Source organism: Vipera ursinii, assembly GCF_947247035.1.
Source record: "Vipera ursinii genome assembly, chromosome: 1".
NCBI classification, from domain to species: Eukaryota; Metazoa; Chordata; class Lepidosauria; order Squamata; family Viperidae; genus Vipera; species Vipera ursinii.
This window is the reverse complement of record NC_139512.1, coordinates 65,193,347-65,215,052: the sequence shown is the minus strand read 5'-3', so window position 1 is coordinate 65,215,052 and position 21,706 is coordinate 65,193,347. Positions and strand designations below refer to the sequence as shown.

Here is a 21,706-nt window from a genome sequence, read left to right as displayed (position 1 = left end):
GTGGTTCGCCATTGCCTCCATCCTGAGAGAAACTGATTGGCCCAAGACCACCCAGCTGGCTTTATGCCTAAGGCAGGACTAGAACTCCTGGTCTCCCAGTTTCTAGTTTGATGCCTCAACCACTAAAAAAACGCTCTCTTGAACAAGGATAACTGAATATAATCAACACCATGGCACTGGCTACAACGGTAGGCAGTTGATTAGCTGACACTGCATTAAAACTTGCTTCTGATCTACTTCAAATTGGCTGGCTGAGTATTTTTTTAAAAAGTCTTTTCTTCACTTCTGCAATAATGCACTTTGTTTTCATGCTGAAAAAAAAAGAAGGGTTTCAAATTTGCTATTTCAGCTGAACATTCATTTTCCATGCCCCTGAAATAGCAGTTGTTTTGCTTTGAGATTTTTCACCCTTCAGTATCCAGCGTTTTGCACCCCAGACCGCTTAATCCAAACATCAGGCATGTCAGGTTTGCTATTCGGTAGAACAACTGGATCCACGCCTCCCAATCCTCCTAATCGTGTTCTTCTCAAGCCACTGTTCTGCTGGGATGCTGATGCAGAAGTGTCAAAGACAGTCTCTCTCAGGTCCAGCCTCAAGGTGTCTCTCTTTCCATTCAGCTGACCTCTCTGAGTGGAACAGCAAGAATTGACTACATCCAGATGATCTGGACAGGAGCTGGCTGATTCCACAATTTTTATGCTGGGTTCAAAATCGCTGAGAGAGGTCTCACTGGAGACATTCTGAACACTGAAAGAGCTACCAGTGGAATAAAGGCATCTGTGAAGATCATACAGTTCAGCTTCTGGCAGATTACTGTTTTCTGAGGTATAATCTGATTTTTGTCGATTGGCATTGCTTGGATAATGAGATTTATTTAGCAGTCTGTCATCTATTGTGCTGGCTGACTGGGAGTGTTCCCAGGCTTTTGGATCATATTTTTGGCATCTGCACTCTCTGCAGAGCTCATCTTGATGATTTTCTGCTTCTGTTCCTGAGTTACTTCCAGGCTTGTAAGGAGAAGACGTTTGCAAGGCAGGGCACTGACAAAGAGATATATGGCATCCCTCAGTTTGCTCTAGCTTCTGTCTGTCTCTCTCAAAGGATGAGTGAAGCTCCATTCTAGGGCACCGGTTGTCCTGGAGTTGAATATCTTCAGACAAGACCGATGGGCGATTGGACAGTTTGCTTGTGGAAGTGCTATTGTCAAAGCTGTCACTAAGCTTCCGGGCCAAAGGCTGGAGTTCATACTGTTCATTTGCACCATTGGAACCCTGATCATTTGCTAATCGGTTCTGTTTCTCATTACCTCCACAGGCGAAAGTTCTGTTGGAGGAGTTAGGGCTCTTGGCGTAGTGCTTCAAAATATGAATGCATGGCCAAAGAATTTGTCCACAATTTTTATTTGGACCAAAGAAGCAGCACAGAGACTGGAAGAAGAATGTGGCAAAGCCACAGCTGATACATTTGATCATCATCATAAAAATACCTAACTTCCTGTATGCTAGCACAGTAGCAGGTAACATCATCACACCTGCAGAAAACAGAGCAGAAGTTCCCATGATGGTGGCACAGCTCATCTGTTTCAGGGAGAAGGCGACCCGGCTCAGGCGATCAGAATGCGAACACAAGTGGTAGGAAATGCAGTAGTTCACTGTGAAGTCGACAGAGAGGCCCACCGCTGCTGAAATGAGGAGGGACTCCACGGCATTCAGCTGCCACTCCAGAAGAACCAAAAGTCCAATGGTTACCAGAGCAGTGCCTGCTATAGTGATAACAGAGAATGCAGTAAGGAGGACATTCCAAGTTGTGAGCAAGAGAACCACAAAACAGATGGCTATTGACAATCCCAGCACCACCATGGTCTCTTTGTCGGTGCTGTGCTGGAGATTATAGAGCTCCAATTTACTGGTGAACCAACCATTTTGAAGCCCCATGGGGGCTACCTTTATCTCTTGTCTTATCCATAAGCCAAGCTCATCGTAAAAATGTTTTACCTTGCTGTAGTTGGAGCTGTAGTAGTAAATTGTTTCAAACTCCAGCACCAGGGCAACAAGATTGCCCTTCTCATCAAAACGGAGGCCAAAGTCACGAGCTTCAGCTTCTTCTCTGTTGTGTTCCATGATCATCATTTTGATGCAATGAAGGAAGACTTCCCTACCATATGGGAAGGAGAAGTGATTACAGCAGAGGTTGAAGCTGTGATCTCTCTTGGAGCACTGTCTGCTCTCCATCCACCGTTGAAATTCCTCCATGAAACAAACTGTGAATTTTTGTTCCATGTCAGCATAGTAAAAAGTATGATTTTTGACTTTTTGGCAAAATTGCAGCAGCCATCTTTGCGCTTCAGGATTTTCAATGGTAAAGGCTGAGTCCCTCACCAGAGTGCCATTACTTTTGGGATTAAAGTGATCCCCATTGTCCACTGGGAGTATACCCCATATAATAGTGATAGGCATGTGCATGTCTTCTCGTTCTAACCTTTCAAACATGAACTCGTTACAGTATTCTGCGTCATATCTCTCAAAGGGGTGATTTAACCTGAACACTTGCACAGATGACATCTCCAAAGTTGGGAGCCTCAGTCGAGGATTCAGGCAGGAAATATAGGCACCACCTATAGCCAAGGCAGCAAACCAACAGATCCAAATATAACGGAATTTGATTACCCCACAAGGGAGAACTTTCTCAAATAATAATTTGGAAGTTTCATGCCATGTAGTCTGGATACTCTGGAGGAGATGATGGAAAGACAGAATGACTCTTTTGTGCCCGGTATTATTCCAGTAGTGTTCTGATTTATAAACACACTTCCTTGCTATGAATCGTTCATACAGTACAACTGAAGCAGGGAGCCACGTCACCATAAATATCAAGTTCACCAGGACAGAAGTGCCCATGTAGATGGCAAAACAGCGTATGGCAGTAATGTAACTCATGTAGCTTGTGTAGAAAGCAGCACCAGTTGTCAGGCAAGATGCCATCATGAGGTAACCAAAATGATGCATGGTTGTTCTCACCCACTGCAACAGCCCTGCAGATGGGTTCTGGCTCTTGCTACGATTCCAGAGGTCAAAAAAGACCAAGGTATGGTTGGCACAAATACTGCTGAGAATGATCACTGCAGATAGGTTTGCAAAAGGGAAATAGGAGAATTGGAAGGCCACCTTGTACAAGAAATACGAAATCATCAGGGTACCAAAGACAATCATTATGACGACAAAAGTGATAAAGACCGAGTGTAAATAACAAAATATGCTCAGAAATATTGCCAGTATTGCCATGATTGGATACACGGTATCCAGGAAAAGGTAGTGCTGGAATAATTTCTGTTTAAGGCCCAAGTCCATCCCAATGATGGATGTGTAATTATCAAACAAGTCCCCTGACTCAAGATTATTTAGGTAGATTCCCAGCATGGAAGCTCCCTTCATGGTTGGCAAAAACAACAGGCTATATTTCAGTGTTGGCACTTGGTATCCCACCGTCTGCAGGCTGAGAAAGTCTCTGTCCACTAAGAAATGAAGGAGCTGGTAAACTGCGTGGAACCGAGTGCATTTCTCTGGGAGTTTAGAACACTGCACGTGTTTATCTCTTTCAGTCTTGAAACCAATGCATGAAGGAACAAGGATGCCTTTATGGTAGTCGGGGGCACAAGAACGTAGGAGGGTCAGGGTGTGGGAAACATCCGCCTGGGTAATGTCGAAGCAAGAAGATCGGTTGTGTAGAGCAGCAATATAGTTCCCAAGAGACCAGCTTGGACAGCATTCATTGGCTTCAGTACGTTGACACAGGTTCCCAAATTGTGGGTGTGAACGGATCTGGAAAATGGTCAAAAGGAAAATAATACATTAGATTTTTTCATGTCTCTCTTCCTTTCCTCTTTTATTTTATTCCCCCCCCCCCCAATATTCTCATTTTATCTCACTCTGTGGCTTTGTTGTGCTGATAACAACATGAAATCAAATAATCTTGGGGGTGGCAACTGGAAACGGTCAGAAGATTCTTTGATGATAATAGAGGAGGGTGAGCTGGAACTAATTCTCTATCCTCATCTTTGGCTGCATATCATAAACATAAAGGCAGTGGATGATGATGATAAAGATGATAACATATCTGCATGACAGCCAAAAATGTATGTTTATTCTCCCTAAGTTAAGAATGATAACCGCTTCAGCCTTTACTCCATATGCCAGTACTTTTTATACTAGATATGTAAGCCATCCAGAGTCGCCTTATCAGAAAAATGGACAGCATATACATTTAATTGATAGTAATATACAGTTTGTAGTGTCAAACATAATATTCGTAATAGGATTAAAAAAACCTATCAAGCATTTTAATGAAGTGGACATTTTCAGGTTTCTCTTAACTTGTTATCAAGCATGAAATAACATGAGCTTTGATATCTAAATGCTATAGTTTCACAAAGCATAAATATACTTCCATTTTAAAATTACCCCAAATTCAGATCATTCACTTGAAAAATATCCAAGAATCAAAGGACTAACTTTCCTTCCCTTTGTCTCCTTTTCCTCTTCTCTTGCCTTTATTGTAGTTTATGCTCTGTTTTGATTTTTAGAGCTGAAAGCTTATTTTTTCATTACATTTTGTTGTAAGTTCAGTATTGAAGGATGCTGGATTCGCATTCCTTTGTGTGCATGTGAATGGTTTCAGAATTACATACGTTATTCAGAAGTGTGAAACTGGAATCTGATACTCTAGGGAAATTTGTCTATTCCTCAAAGCATTACAAACCTTGTTTTGCTCCATTTGACACATGGATTGTATCGCTTGCAAATTCCATAAGCTACCAGCAGTTGTAGACATGAAAACCAGCTGAGAATAATTTTTCCCTAAAAGGAAAATAAAATACATGTAATAACAAAGGTGAATATAATAATAATAATAATAATAATAATAATAATAATAATAATAATAATAATAATAATAATAATACCACCACCACCACCAAACTGGCCTACAAGAAAGACCAAATGAAGAACAAATATCGACATCTGCCTATCCCAGGTCCTTGGTAAGGACTCAATAGGTGGACAAAAATGCCAAACCCAGTCTGAACATCTGGCTGTGGTGCGATGATCAATAACAACAACAACAACAACAATGCTATAGGCTCTTTTGTGAACAATTGAAAAAGAAACTTTTATCATTGTTCTGAACTACTCTTTACCTCCCTTAAGAATTGAGCGTCATATTGATTTTTTATTATTATGTTGTTTGCACAGTCAGATAGATGTTTAGCCTGAATTTTGCATTTTTGTCTACCTATTGAATCTTTCCCAAGGATCTGGGATAGGCAGATGTTGTTGCTTAATAATATTAAATAAATTGTTGTAGGATGTATGTTATTCCAAAAAAAGCTGCCTTTTGCAATTGACTGATGGTGCTTTTGTCAATGCTGATAGTGTTCTATTGTTCCAAATGTTTTGGAATTGCATCAAAGGCACCTATTACTATTGGTAATATTATAGTACTTTTGCTTTCTTTTGCCATATTCTATTTATTATGTTGGTTACAAATTCAGCCAGATGTTTAGAATGGATTTGGCATTTTTATCAGGACTGTTGGATGAGCATTTAAGAGCCAGAAACTACAGGACTACTGGAAGAAAAGTTGTCTGCTTATTACTATTATGGTTGGTCGCATAATCAGCCATATACTTGGCTGGATTTGGCATTTTTATCCACATATCAAGTCCTTCCTAAAGACTTAGGATAAGCAGATGTTATTTGATGGTGTTAAAAGTATCCTCGCAGAATGTAAGCTGTTCCATGTGAAGCTGCCTTCACAATTGACTGGTGGTGATTCTGTCAGTGCTGATGTTCAAGTGGTGCTCCAGATGTTTGGGGAGTGCACCCAAGATGCCTATTAATACTGATACTATCTTTGCTTTCTTTTGCCATTCTACTTCTGTTCTCAGCTCTTTGTACATTGTGATTTTCTTCAGCTCTTTCTCTTCTCTTCTGTTGTCTCAAGTACCGCAGTGTTCACTGTGCAGACTTTTTTTTGACTTTCTTATTGACAGTTGTTAAGTCTGGGTTTTATGTAGCAAATGTTTGTCTTTTTGTATTCTAAAATCCCAGAGCACTTTAGCTTCTTTGTCTATTTTATGTTCCCACCACTTCTTGCTTGCAGAGAAATGGTACTTCTTTCAAATGTTCCAATGCACCATTGTTGCTTCTCTGTCATGCCATTGTTTGTAGTCAGTCTGTGTGATTTTTTTTGCAGTAGCTACAGGTGATCCACTGTTTTTTTCACCTTCTTTGCTGAGTCTGTATTCGCTTTTTGTTGCTCAGTTCTGGCTTTGTATGCATTTGTTCTTAAAGCTTTGGTCCTGTGCAACTAGAATTATTACTGTTACACACAAAAATAAGGAATCACAGATGCCAGATTGTTAACTGATCTTGGCCTTCATACCCACTGAGTTCTTCCCAAGAACCTAAGATGTTGTAATATATTAACGTAATATATGTGTGGATCCAAGCAATGTTGCCTTTTGCTCTTGACAGATGAACATTTTGTCAATGGATACATTTTCTAAGCAGTGCCTAAGATTTTGTGGTATGATATGCAGTGTGCCAATATTATTATTGTTGTTGCTTGCACAGTCAGCCAGATGCTTAGACCAGATTTGGCATTTTTGTCCAACTGTTGAGTCCTTTCCATTAACCTAGGATGATGATGATGATGATGGTGATGATGATGATTGATCATCACACAGTCAGCCAGATGTTCAGACTGGATTTGACATTTTTTGTCTACCTACAAAGGACCTGGGATAGGCAGATGTGGATGTTTAATAATATTACAGATATCATCGCAGGATGGAAGCAGTTCCTAGTAAGGCTGCCTTTTGCAACTGACTAATGGTGAATTTGTCAATGCCAATGGTGTTCATGTGGTGCTCCAGTTGTTTTGGGATTGCACCTAAGGCACCTATTATTATTGGTACTACCCTTGTTTGCCTTTGCCACAGTCGTTTTATTTCTATTTGTCGGTCTTTGTATTTTGTTATCTTCTCCAGTTCTTTCTTGTCTATTCTGCTGTCTCCAGGCACTGCCACGTCCACTATCCAGACTTTTTTGTCTTATCAACAGTTGTTAAGTCTGGGGTGTTATGTGGCATGTGCTTGTCTGTTAGAATTCTAAAGTCCCAGAGCAATTTAACATTTTCATTTTCTGTGACTTTCTCTATTTTATGAACCCACTAGTTCTTGCTTGCAGGCAAATGATATTACTTGCAGATCTTCCAATGCACTATTGTTGCTACTTTGTCATGCTGCTGCTTGTAGTCAGTATGTGCGATCTTCTTGCAGCAGCTTACCAGGTGACCCACTTTTTCTTCAGCTTCTTTGCATAGGCAGCACTTACTGTCTGTTGCTGCATTTGTCATTATTATTATTATTATTATTATTATTATTATTATTATTATTATTTTGGTTTAATAATGCTTTCTGCCTAGTTCATTGCCAAAGACAGGGAAAAAAAAGATTCTTGAGTATCCTTAATAGTGAAAAAAGGAATCCTCCACAGCAATTTCAAAGTAGAACAATGACTAGAACAGTTGCACCTTATTAATAGAGATAATAGTTTTCAAAAGAACTGTATAAAAATATAACCTGTTTTAATGTAGCATTATTAATGTAAATTTGTTCTTAGAAGACAATGAATGACTCAAAGCTGCTTCATATTCTAAATATGGCCAGTGTTCCTGCCTCTATTGGTATTATTAACTGTGTTTTTAATTAAATTTTGTTTTTGATTCGTCTACCAGAAAGTCTAGAGGAGTGTATATAATGGACAAAGAAACACACTTAAATGTAGTTGTATTTCTTGTGCAGTATATGTCCTATTGCATGTTTCCTTGCATTCCTTTTCCTATATAGCTGATACATTTTATATCTACTTCTATTGATCACAACAATGAAACCAGGGCAAATTGTGTTGCTGCACACTTTTAATTATAAGTAAATTACCTTGATTTTGGTAGGATTTATTTCTGTCCAGACATGCATAAAATTGAACGGATATGAGAGAAGAACATCTAAAAAAACCCTTGGTACGTTAACATTAATAATAAGTGAATTATACATTGTACACCCAAATCTAAAGGAAGCTCCTGGAAGCTCCTGGAAGGAGATCCTACTGAACTGTCACAAAATGTTTTGAGAACAGCAGTATTAGTAATAAGTTAAAATAACAAACATTTGGAAATGTTATAGTGGAAATTTCCATGGCAGCCAACCAACCATTTTCTCATCTGGGATATACAGTATTATTCCATTTCCTACCATATTCATATAGAATCATGCAGAGAATTTTGTGCTCACTGCATGCCTTCACTCATAACTGAGCTATTTTGAGAGGATTTTTATTGTTGTGGTTCCTTAGAATTTTCTTTCTGCTAAAAAAAATGAGATACTCTTAAATAAGCTGATGCATCCTCATTCCCTCCCCCAGTAGCCCTGTGTTAATTACTGAGAACCTGAATGAATTGTTGCGAGATAATGGTGATTGGAACGGCGATCATGTTAAGGAAAAGTAATGAAATGGCCTCATGTAAATTAGGTTAGGTTTTTAAATTTTTAAATAATGCTGTTTTTAATTAGAATAGTCTAGCATGCAACCTACTGTGTCTTCAGCAAAAGCTTTACGTGTCATTGATGACACAATTCAGAATCTGAGGTATGTGTGCAGTGATTATCTTACATTATTGTAATTGATTGGTACTGAAATTAAATTCCTGATTTTAAACAGGATCACAAATGCACCTATGTCTTTTAGAAGTGCTGGTTTAGGGGTCTCCTGTCCAAGAAGACCCCAAAGACAAGAAATAATAGCAAATAATAACTACTGGGCCTGGAGGCATCAATGGTTTATTGCTGAATTATTCAAATGCTGCCTTAGGGGATGTGCAATCCATCCACAGGGAGAGCCCTAGGCCCAACCCATAATAATTATAGTACCTCATCAAGTTTAAGAACCCATTTATCTGTTCTTTGTGTTTCCAGGAATTATTGCTTTTAATGGCAATAGCAGAGGAAGTAGAGATATTATCTGCTAGGCAAAAGGAGGCAAATTCAGTGACATTCAGGCAAAGTAACATGTGGAAGATAGTAATGGGCAACTGGGTGGGACAGGAGACATCGGGCAAATAGGCCAGAGAAACTAGCATTGGAAATGCTATGTAGAAAGCCTCTCAAAGCACCTTCAAATGTGGGGTACAGTTGAAAAGAATTTTATTAACATTGTAACATTTTTTTAAAAAAACTTAAGGAAAAGACAAGATCTTCTGATATTGATACCTCTTCTGTATGCATGCAAATTCTCCCAGCTTCTTGTAAATTAGAAAACAATAACATTTGTTTGGTTTTAGATCTATATTTAAATGCTTTCATACAAGATAAACATTATTGGATGGGTGTATAAACTCTTTTGACAGCTCCTTGTATTAAATAAATGAACTCCATTCTTGGCTTTTCATAGTCTGGAAGCCCAATCTACACAAAGCTTATTTGGGTGAATCACTAAAAACAACAACAACAACAACACCCACCAAAAACATCCTTTTGAGAGCCTAGTTCTACCATTCTCCTTTTTTCTTTATTTCCTATCAACCCAGAATGCAGAGTAATTGGTTTTTGTTTCAAAAAGACTGGTTAGTGTTAAATGTTAGGGGGGAAATTTTAACAAGGAGGAAGAGTTCAGTAGAAGAATTGGTTCCTGAGGCAGGTGTTCAGCTGTCCTTCACAGAATGTGTTTAAGCAGGGAATGGTCAGCCATCTGTTGGGAATGCTTTACCTTGAATTTCTATCTAGACTAGTTTGTTTGTATGTGTTAGCATAGTGGCCAAAATGGCATATTTCCATTGCCAGGATTATTTTATTAAAATGTCGCCATTCTTGCTGTTTTGTATTCTGAAGTCTCATTTCAAATTAATCTTACCTGGAGGACTACAGAAGAAGCCATCTTTTTCGTAGTCTGGCTCCACCATCCTCCTTGTTCTTGCTTCTCGTTCTCCTTGTAAAGATCTCTGCCCTTTGCTGATGCCCAGATCTCCAAAGCTAACAAAAGAGATAAGGCTATCTTTAGGAAACTCTCGAACTGAGCATTTTTCTGACTCTGCTCAGCTGACTGACATAATTTCATTACACAGAGATGGAAGATAAGGCTTTCCTATTCTGATTCCAATGATATCCTTGGTTTGGAATATATAGATACATAGATTGCCATTATGTATCTCATTTTTATTTCAATTAATTTCAGGGTATATCTGGGGGCAACAATCCTCTCTTAGAATACACTGAGTAGATAGTAATAGTTTCCAGGACAATCAAAATAAAAATTATTTCTATTGTAATGTATTGGCTTTTTGTATATATGTAAGTGTTTGCTTATGTTGCACTGCTTGCTAATTGCTTGAATTCACTGCTAAGTGCTGATTCACGTGTATGCTTGTAACGGTTGCTAGATGGCCCAGACTGGTTGTCTCCAGCCGGCTAAGTAGGTCTTTGGGTGGGAAACCTCTGCTTCAAACCTATTGGTCGCCGCCTATTGGCCAACCGTATAAATAGCTGCGCAGCAGCTCACTTGTTGCTTCTGTTATGTTTGACCTTCAATAAAGCCTGTTGCTTTTTTGAACCTTCTGTCTCACTCAATGTCTGCAAAGAACCGGGTACACAATATGTATCATGCACCAAAGTCCCTTTAAATGGGAAGAAAAGCTCCTCTCACCCCCCCCATTGGACTCCATTACTAGTGGGCATATTAATTCCAATCTAATTGAAAAAAAGAAATACTAAGCCTTTTCTCCTGCATGATCAATGTTTGTTGTCTTCCATGCCTTAGCCTAAAATAAAAATTGATATGGAACTACATGCTCCATCTGGAGTGTGGAAGTGTCATGTATTGATGGTGCTATGATAAAAATGTAATTAGGAAATTATCTATTAGGATTTTATATTCCATTTCTGATAGCTGAATATACCTGCATTATTATGCAATAATGTGATAGAAAATATTTGATAACCATTGGCTTTTCTGACATTTGAGCATCTATTTTGCAAATGAGACTAATAGTTTTAAGTTGGGATCATCAAAAACTGGCTACCATAGGCATGCTCATTCATATATGGTTGTCATGATAGATGTGGGTAGTCACAAAAAAGCAAATCAATATAACTAAATAATAAATGAATTCATAGCAAAAGAGAATTTTATGCTTTAAAATACTAAGTCGGGTGATAACCACAGCATTCTCTTTCATTAAGAATATCCTTTCTTGCCACACTTTCACCATATTGAAACCATACTCACCCTGGTCATTTGTCTCTTGGGATTCAACACTCTCCCAGGAATAAGTTTCTCATAATTACAGACATTCTCGAATGCAGATATGGGGCTTAGAAACTTTGAGAAAGTTTGAAAGATGGCACCAACTATTGGTGAGCAATTCTAGACAGTTAGGGTTTTTAAATCACAAGTTCTATTTGACAAAGGCAAACTATTCAAGGGCTTGTGGTGCCTATTAGTAGCAACCACTTACATAAAAAAATGTGTGATCCTTAATCCATGCTTCCTGCTGTCATGATCATCATCAACAACAATATATATTTTGCACCTGTCTCTCAAGGAATGACATTCATGTCTTTCAAACTCCAAAATCCTATCCATCAAAATCGGGTCTGCATTCATTTAATGGCCACAGAAATCTCAGGCAATAATCTTAAGGCTGTTGAAGCAGGATAGAAAAAATAATTCATAGAGCTGGGGCAAGAAGGAAAAACCTTTTTCTCATATTTCAGTGCATGTAATTATGTTATTGTTACCTGAAATAACAATAACAACAACAACAATAACAACAGTAATAATATCAGCAACCTGTTGTCAATGAAGGGAGAAATGGAAAGCATCTTTTTATAGCCTGTTTGGCTTTTCATATTCTTCCAAACTGTGAGCTTTCTGCCAATCTCTGTGTTTCGTGGTTCAAAACCCTATTTATAACAAAGAAAGACAGATTTAAAAAAACATTAAAATATAATTTTTAAAAGTGTTAGCAGCTACAACAGGTATTTTGGTACATGTCCGAACCAGATTTTTTTTAAAAAAAATATGTACAGCCTTGTGATCCCAAAGTCATGAGGATGGAAAAATTAGAATAGGTGTATTTCATTCTAAACAAGATTTTCAGAGTGTCTTTAGACATTCTTGTTATTATTAAAAGTTTTGAATAACCTCAAATTCTTTCATTTCAGATCATGTAACTCTCATTCATTTAGGTGAGCCTTAGGCAAGAACAGTGGCATGTACAGAGATGGGGTTCAAAACAGGGAAGATGGCAGTCATGGTGGCACAATCCAAGCCAGGCCCTATTCTATGTAGGTAAATATGGGCGGGACTTAAACTATGTTGCCCAACTTCCATCTTGTCTGTTTGGACACCTTTTGTAATAAGTGAATGAGTCCATTTACTTTTTTTGACTACCTTTTGTCGCTGATGCTGCCTTGCAAGGCATCTTTAAGAACCCTGTTTGTCAAATATATAATGGACCCATTCACATTCTAGAAAAGCCCGTAATTTATCCCAGAATGTTATAAAGTACATATAACTTAATTATTTCTAACCATCTAAAAGGGCAGAATTTAAAAACAGTAATTTAAAGGTTAATCTCTAGCTTTCCACCCCCCCCCCAAGCATTCTCACTGGTACGCTATAAGAAAAGGAAAAAAGTGGATGAAATAGCTAACAATAAACAAGAACCTAAGAAGTTAAGCACTGTAAAACTAGCTCACAGTATTAATTATTCTGACTGAAAGCTTTCAAACATTTTTTCAGTTCTATCTGGCAATAGAGTTTAGCTTCTTTGTATACAAAGCACCAAACTATGTGGCCCTTCCCTTAACATTTTAGCTTAGAGGTTCTTAAAGCATTCAAAAATCATTAAAATCTGACCTGGCCGAAATGGCAAAGATTTCGGCTTATTTGAAAGATCATTCGCAACAACGTTATATTATGGAATGGAAAAAGTGGATTGATTATATCCAGAACAAATATGGGACTAAAAAGTTTCACTTAGCATTTGAATAAGTTTTTCTTTTTTTATGTAATATTAGTATTGCTTGTAGTCATTTCATATGAGCTAGAGTGCGATAGACTTAATAGTTTATTGTTGTTAGCATATGGTTGTTTATGATTGTTTTTTGCTTTTATACCTTGTATTGAGCTCTGGGAAGTCGGGGAGGGGGGAAGGGGGGGAGGGTTAGGGAGGGCTAGGAAGGGGTGGGCGGAGGGAGGGGGGAGGGATTGTTAAAGATAAAATGTATTGTAAAACTTTTCAATAAAAAAAAATCATTAAAATCAAGTTTCCGGGAAAGTATGGTGAAATGCAGTATCATCCTGAGACTTACTTCTACATGCTACTGGGTGCGGAGAAGATAGCAAATTTTTAAAATAATAACCCTCAAACTGTAGATCCCCAAAAGACTAATATTCCCACCCTCTCTCAGCCCTGTGGAAATGTAGTTCAGTTGTAGTCTGGGAAGCATCAAATTGGGCACGGCTCTTTGAAAACACAAATAAATTCCAAGTCATGTAATCAGTATGAACTTACCAACAAGGGCTCAGAAAAATCTGGCACATTTCCTACTAATAGGCCCACCAAAGTACAGATCAACACAGTCACCGAACAGAGTACTAAAACAGCAATTGGCCACTCAGCAATCACTTGGGATAAACTAAGAAAGAAGCAATAAAATAAAATAAAAATTCAAGCAACTACTTTTTCTTTCTTTTTCTATTCCATTTTATTTGATTTTATGATCTGTCACAGGATAGAAATGTAAACAGACAAAACAAATAGATGGGTTTTAAAAATAATCCAGAGATGTCATTTGATGACTTCTCTGGAAAGAGAATAGATGCTGCTATTGGCCATATTTGGCCCCTCACATAACTATCTGTTATCTTTACTTAACTACAAGATAGGAGCCATATTGTAGAACACTGGGGTTCAGTTGATCAAAGAAAATTGTACTAAACTATCATGCAAAATGTAATGGACGTCTAGTCTTCCAAAGGCAAGCAAGCAAAAGCATTGTGAAAAGATAACCCTAATCTCTCATGTTTCCTTCCTTTGATCAGTGGTGGGATTCAGCTAGTTCGCACCAGTTCGGCAGAACTGGTAACTAATTTTTTGTTGCCCAGGCCCAGAATGGACTTCTGGAAGCGGCATTTATTTATTTATTTATTTATTTAGTTACATTTATATACCGCCCTATTCCCTGAGGACTCAGGGCGGTTTACAGGGAATTAAAAAATCCACCATACAAAAGTTAAAAAACCAAATTAAAAAATATTAAATTGACCCTGTATACTTAAAACCCCAATTAAAAATTTCTCCTCAGCCTGGGCCTGAGAGCTCAAAGAGCCAGGTCTTCAGGCCCCGGCGGAATGATCGGAGGTCGGGGGCAGTCCTCAGCTCCACCAGCAGCTGGTTCCAGAGGGCAGGCATCCACACAGAGAACCGGTTGTTCACATATTTGAGTCCCACCACTGCCTTTGATATAGTCTTTTACCAAATTTGGGGAACATTCTTATTTTGTTTTAAAGATTCCACAGATAGGTGGTTCTTTTCCCTCCAAATTTCAAAATTGCTGGCATCTCCTGCCCACCACATAAAACCTTAGATCAGGTGAGGGGCCATTTCTTCCAGTACTTGCCCACACAATAGTCAACCAGATCTCTTCATGTACCTCAAATGGACAGTAGTGGAGACTGGCATCTAGTTACAATTTCCAATGCATTGAAGTCCTATGAGGACTTTTTTTTGCTTTGGTTTACACTATTAGGGAACATTCTAACATTCCACACACTTATATTTTGAAGTAAGATGGTTTGAGATTTGTTTTTCGTTTTTCCTGAAATATAAGTACTATAGATTATTGGTGTAGTTCTTCATCCTCGCATTATAGTTTAGTAATGGATGCCTTACCATGATAAATAAATGTCATCATTTTGAAGCTAAAGCATGCAAAACTTAAAACATGACTCATTTCATGCAGTGAATCAGTATATGAACCATAAACACAAAGCTTTCGCTGTGTCCCTGCATAACAGATACGGTGCCCTTGCTGACCTTAATAGGGACATTAAGGAGACAGGTGAAGGTAGTTGTGATGATAACTCAAATAAGCATGGGATTGTGGTCCGCAATGAAGAACTTGTTTTTGACAGGGAGAAGTGCGAATCAGGTATTACACATCTGTCATGCAAGAAGAGAAAGGCATCCAAAAAGAGAATCTACCTTCTGGTTGGTGATTCAATTATAAGGGATGTAAATTTAGGAAAAGATACAGAGGTTTCAAAAGAGGTCAGGTGTCTTCCAGGTGCTACTGCCAATAGGGACAAGAAGCGTATTTTTAAAATAGTCAAGAACGCCAGCAAGGACTGTCATGTGGATGCTATTGTACATCTTGGCACTAATGATCTGTCCCCAAAAGATGTAGTCTTTGTGCAGAATGATTTCTAGAGCTTGGGGCAGGAACTCAGCAGGATAGGCTGTAGGCTTACTTGTTCAGAGGTTTTACCAGTATATAAGGAGCAAAATGGAAAAGGCCAGTGTATGGCAGAATTCAATATGTGGCTAAAGGAGTGGTGTAAAGAGGAAGGCTTTGGTTATATTAGTCACAATGTCTGTAGCTGGTCCAATGAAAAAATGTACAAAAGAGATGGTTTGCATCCATCCAAGAAAGGGACTGACTTACTTGGCAATAAATTCACAGATTTTCAGGAGGAATATTTAAAGTAAACAATGGGGACAGTGTTCTGTATCAAGTGTCTTGATACAGAACATCCTTGTCCCTGGCAATCTAAAAATTATAGGGTTATCTGTGCATGTAACATAGATATGTGTGTGGACAAGAATATCAACCTTGCTGTCAAGCAAAATGAAGCTTTTAATAGCGAGTGCCACACAAAGTGAACTAACCAAACAGGTGGTAAGAAAATAGGGGAACTCAGGCACCACACAGGTTATGTAGAAAGTAAACACAGGGTCAGTCATAAAGGACTCAAATGTCTATATACCAATGCACAGAGTATGAACAGTAAACAGGGTAAACTAGAAATTCAGGTTAATGAGGGCAGATATGATATTGTTGCCATTACGGAAACATGGTGGGATGAAACCACAAATTGAACTCACAGCTAGAGGGATTTAAATTATTTTAAAGAAACAAACCAAACAGAAGAGGAGGTGGAGTTGCTCTCTCTATAAGAAATAACTATCTCTATACAAATAGAGCACAACAATGATGAAAACTGTCTTGAATGGATTTGGGTTAATATAAAAGGGGAAAAAATGACATTGCCATAGGTGTATATATCCAACCAAACAGAGGAAATAGATGAACTTTTTGTTAGTCAGCTAACTAAGGTATGTAGGAAGCACATCACAATAGTAATGGGGGACTTGAATTACCCTGACATCAACTGGGAGACAAACTCTGCACCAAGTGGAAGATCAAACAGATTCCTGACAAACCTAGCAAACAACTTTCTCTCCCAAAAAGTAGAGAAGAGAACTAGGGGATTAGCCATATTGGATCTAATCCTCACTAACAGAGATGAAATGATAGAAGGTGTTGAAGCCACAGGAACCTTGGGAGGAAGTGATTATGCAATATTGGAATTCAACATTCTGGAAGCACAAGCAATAGAACACAGTCAAACTAGAGTCTTGGACTTTAAGAGAGCTAATTTCAATAAACTTAGAGAGAGCTTGGGAAGAATTCCATGGATGAGAATCCTCAAAGGGAAAACAACTCAAGAAGCTTGGGAAATTTTGAAAAGTGAGATAATAAAAACCCAGTCTAGCACAATACCAACAAAGAAGAAAAATAACAACTCTCAAAAGAAACCAGCATGGCTGCATAAAGAACTCTCTGATAAATTGAAAGATAAAAAGGACAAGTATAAAAAGTGGAAAGAGGGGCACATACCTAAGGCAGAATATCAGCAAATAGCCCATGCCTACAAAGATGAAGTTAGGAAAGCTAAGGCTCAAAATGAACTAAGGCTTGCAACCAAAGTCAAAAATAACAAAAGCTTCTTTCAACATGTAAAAAACAAGAAAAAAAAAGTTAAGGAAATGATTGGTCCATTAGTGGGAGAAAGTGGCAAGAAGGTGACAAGCAACAGGGAGAAAGCAGAACTATTTAACTTGTTTTTTGCATCTGTCTTTACACAAAGGGAAAAAAACAGCCCAGCCTATCAAATACAGTGCCATAAAAAACAGATTACAAACACAAGTGAAGATAGGCAAGAAAATGATAAGTGAGCACTTGCCCAGCCTAGACGAGTTCAAATCACCAGGACCAGATGGATTACACCCCAGGGTTCTAAAGGAACTGGCAGATGTGATCTCAGAACCACTGAACTATATTTTTCAAAGATCCTGGAGCACTGGGGGACTGGAAAAGAGCTGATGTAGTTCCATCTTCAAAAAAAGGGGGGAAAATGGATCCAGGAAATTACAGACCTATCAGCCTGACCTCAATACCTGGGAAGATTCTGGAAAAGATAATCAAACAATGAATCAGCGAACACCTAGAGGCAAACAAAGTCTGGAAGCCAACATGGGTTTGTCAAAAATAGATCATGCCAGACAAATCGTATTGCATTCTTTGACCAAGTGACAAAATTAGTGGACCAGAGGAATGCTGTGGATATAATTTACTTGGACTTCAGTAAGGCATTTGATAAAGTAGATCACAACCTACTACTTGATAAGATAGAAAAATGTGGGTTAGATAGCATCACCACCAGATGGATTCCTAGCTGGCTGACAGGCCGCACTGAGCGTGTGGTCCTCAATGGAACCGCATCTACATGGAAGGAAGTGTGTAGTGGGGTGTTGAGACTCTAGAAAGAGTACAGAGAAGAGCAACAAAGATGATTAGGAGACTGGAGGCTAAAACATATAAGGAATGGTTGCTGGAATTGGGTATGCCTAGTTTAATGAAGAGAAGGACGAGGGGGGACATGATAGCAGTGTTCCAATATCTCAGGGGCTGCCACAAAGAAGAGGGAGTCAAGCTATTCTACAAAGCTCCTGAAGGCAGGATAAAAAGCAACAGATGGAAACTAATCAAGGAGACAAGCAACCTAGAACTAAGGAGAAACTTCCTGATGTTAGAACAATTAACCAATGGAACAACCTGCCTCCAGAAGCGGTGAATGCTCCAACAATGGAAGTTTTTAAGAAGAGACTGGACAGCCATTTTCCTGAAATGGTGTTGGGTTTCCTGCCTGAGCAGGGGGTTGGACTAGATGACCTCCAAGGTCCCTTCCAACTTTATTATTATTGTTGTTATTATAATATATGGGTATCTGCAGAATACAGTAAGAAAAAGTTTACATGTGCCCATGGTGGTTTAATTGAAGCTTTATATGAGTTGTGACAGATAGGAAATACAGATGGAGCTTCTGACACACCATCATGGTTGCCATCTTGATTTTTTTTTTTGCTATTCCACTCTGAAGACACTTGATATATTCAGGAGGATACAATCCCTGTTTATAGAATAGAGATACATCTTTAAGCTCAGAAATTCTCTGGTAAGTCTTAGTATTCAAGAATCATAGCATAACAAGTTTGCTACTTCTGACATTGGGCAGTTTTATTGGGCTGCATCTTTCAAACTTCCTAGCCCAAAGAGTACAGACTGGGATTGTTAGTTACATAGCTGGGAAAGTCTGAAGCATAAGAAATTGTATTTTAATAAATCTAGTATAACTCAAGCCTGAATGTAAGAAAATGTATAAAACAGTGAAAGGAAATGTATTAAAAGAAGGGTTAAAAAAAAGAAAAGAAAACCAAAGTCAGCCAGCAAATATGTCAGTGACATACAGTACGCATGATGAATCTTGACTCTTTAAACAAAGAATTTGAAGCATTGATAGATCCAATTCCAAGCTAAATACTGTAAATAAGGAAAATAATGACTAAATGAAGAAGAATGACTAGATGTATTGTGTAGGCATACTTCTAATTTGCCTGCTTGTGGGCCTGATTTTTGCAGTCTTCTTATCTGCTTTAGATAGAATAAACTGGGGAAAAAATCCCACATGTAACCCAGCCAGTGCAAGTTGACTGTGTAACCCCTCTCCCATTTCCAAGTTCTGAGGAAACCATAAATGATTCCAGGAAAACTTATTATCACAGTGCATGAATAATGGAGAAAGAGGGCCAAGCTATGACAGTATTTCTCAAGCTCAGCAACTTTAAGATTTGTGGACTTCAGATCTCAGAATTTCGCAGTTCCCTTTCTCTACACATCTTCAAAGTTGCTGATGATGAGAAACACTGAGCTATGGCACTATAGGAAAAAGTAGTGACAACAAACAAAGCACTATGCATGCAAGCAACCCATCAAGAAATGAATGCCGTAGGCGACATCAGGACTGATTCTAGAGTAAATATGAGAAATCGTTCTTAAACTAATATTCTAAATGCATGGGAGTTACATTCTATAACAGATTGCTTCTCCAAAAATGCAAGGGCTTGCTTTATAAGTTCCGTAACCCAGATCCAAAAAGAAGCAGATGACCAAGCCCAAACCGTGATCTAACTATTTGGATAACTACATTTTTAGGAAAGCAAAGTACATCCATCAGAAAGTGAAATCCAAACAGGTGGGAAGCTTTTTAATGAGTCCTATGAACTCTTAATCTAACCACATGTTTTTGCCCCTGCCTGGAATGATGCAAGAGTAATATTTTGGCTTGTTCTAAATAACTGGATTGAAGGAAGAAAATGTGAAATAATAGAAGGGCAGGAAATAATGGATTTTAACCTACCTCTTTGGCATCCTGAACACTTTGTCATGTCTGTAGGGAGAAAGATAATCATTGGCTTATTAATTTCATGCCAGGCAAAGTTCTTTATTGATTTGACCATTTAGCCTTCTGAGCAAGAAAAATGCAAAGTCTAAATTCCATGATGTAGCACAGGCAACAAGTCCTACTTTGACTGATTATTTGAATCAGGAGTGAAATTTATTCATCTGATCAGTAACTGTGTGTCTTAAATCACCAGTGTTTCTCAAATTGGTATTTGTGGGTTTAAGGTGAAGATTTTAGATAAAAAACAAAGCTAGTGAGTGGGGAATGCTTATCTAAGAGAAAAATCTTTTTATTTTCCTTTCTGTGTTAAATTCAAAGTCATGGTAAATAAAGACAATTCATGCATAATTTTCATCATATTTATGTTGAATTACATAAATAACTATCTTAGTTAAAAAGTTTATTTAGATTTTCAAACTCTATTAGGACTTTCTTTGGAGATAAAACACTCATTTCTAAATCATGGTTGACCTTAGAGATACAATTTCTATGGTGTTAAATTCTGTTGTAGATTTGGAGTTAGTCTTAAGAATCTTTTCAAGGATTTCTTTCTGTTCTATACATTTAATAGGTCAAGACTGCTGAGATTCCACCTCTCCTAAGGCAATACTTTATAAGACTTTTCAAATTGAGACTTGACTTGCAGTTGCCCCCAAAGCAGGCCATAGACAAAAACATACCTCTGGTGGAGATGAGAAAGAAGGCAAAATATCAATGTCAATGCTGCAAACATTGACATGTTTTTGCACTGACAATATAAGAGGCAGCCTTTTGCTTTAACTGTTTAGTTTTGAATCACTAAAGCGCGGGAGGAATGAAACCCGGATGTTTTGACAAGATAAGGGATAGCCGCTTCAGAAGGGAAGTGAAACTTCATGTGTTAAATTAATTGGTAAATGTGATTCATGATGTGTAAATAAGGGAGGGCAATTCTATATGATGTGGTGTGTCAAGGGGAGGAGAATTCAGTTTCTGGCATCCACCCATGAGTGCCGATGCTCTGTTCATTATTATAGACTTTTTTGAAATAAACAATCATGCAGTGTACTTTGATCTGTCTTATTAATCGGAATCATGACAATCAACTCTTTTATTGCTCCTCAGAAAAGGGATACAATGCCTTCTTTCGTAACACCTTGCCTCCTTATGCCAAGCTCTTGTTCCTTATAGATCAAGAAAAGTACAAAGAATGTCCAGATTAAGAAGTCTGCACTGCCAAGACCTCTACTCTACCAGGCATGAATAGAAAGAGCCAGGCATGAATAGAAAGTTCAAAGAATTTGAAAGCTGTACTATTGCCATAATATAGACGTGACTTTTTATGATAAACTGGAAGCGAAACATGATACCCATTAAAATGTAGGCACCTTTTTAGATATCAGGTTTTACTGAATTGGTTGATTCATCAGTTGATTAATTTATGAATCAAGTGCTCAAATACTGCCTCTGAAATATAAACACAAGTATTTCCATTGAAAGCAGCTTTTCCCAACTTGGTGCCTAGCAGCTCCTATCATTCTGCATCAGTAAGGGGGTGTGATGGCTGCATAGGGTGGCAGTTAAAATCCATCACTTCTCTAGCACACAAACCATTCCTTTATGGACAATGCCCTTCAAAGTTGCCCATACTGCTTGAAATAGGAGAGCTTATGGGGAGCAGGAAGATGAATGTATATGAGACTATACAAACATAAGGGAACATGCTAGGAAACAGCCAAGAAACTAGTGAAAAACTGGATTTACCAGTTTCCTTAATGTTAAAGCAATAATGCTCAGTAATATT

At 38.2% G+C, this 21,706-nt stretch overlaps 1 protein-coding gene across 1 annotated transcript in view; it reads right to left on the bottom strand.

The window, feature by feature from the left end:
- Positions 1 to 411: 411 nt before the first annotated feature.
- The window catches only part of DISP2 (dispatched RND transporter family member 2), a gene marked incomplete at both ends in the record, with an annotated part of 37,379 nt that continues 16,084 nt past the window's right edge, over positions 412 to 21,706 (bottom strand). The window contains 6 exons of the mRNA XM_083350388.1: positions 412 to 3,819; positions 4,757 to 4,854; positions 9,967 to 10,085; positions 11,902 to 12,014; positions 13,631 to 13,754; positions 19,879 to 19,908. Of these exons, the coding sequence (XP_083206514.1) occupies positions 412 to 3,819; positions 4,757 to 4,854; positions 9,967 to 10,085; positions 11,902 to 12,014; positions 13,631 to 13,754; positions 19,879 to 19,908 (3,892 nt within the window). The remainder of the gene's footprint in view (positions 3,820 to 4,756; positions 4,855 to 9,966; positions 10,086 to 11,901; positions 12,015 to 13,630; positions 13,755 to 19,878; positions 19,909 to 21,706) is intronic.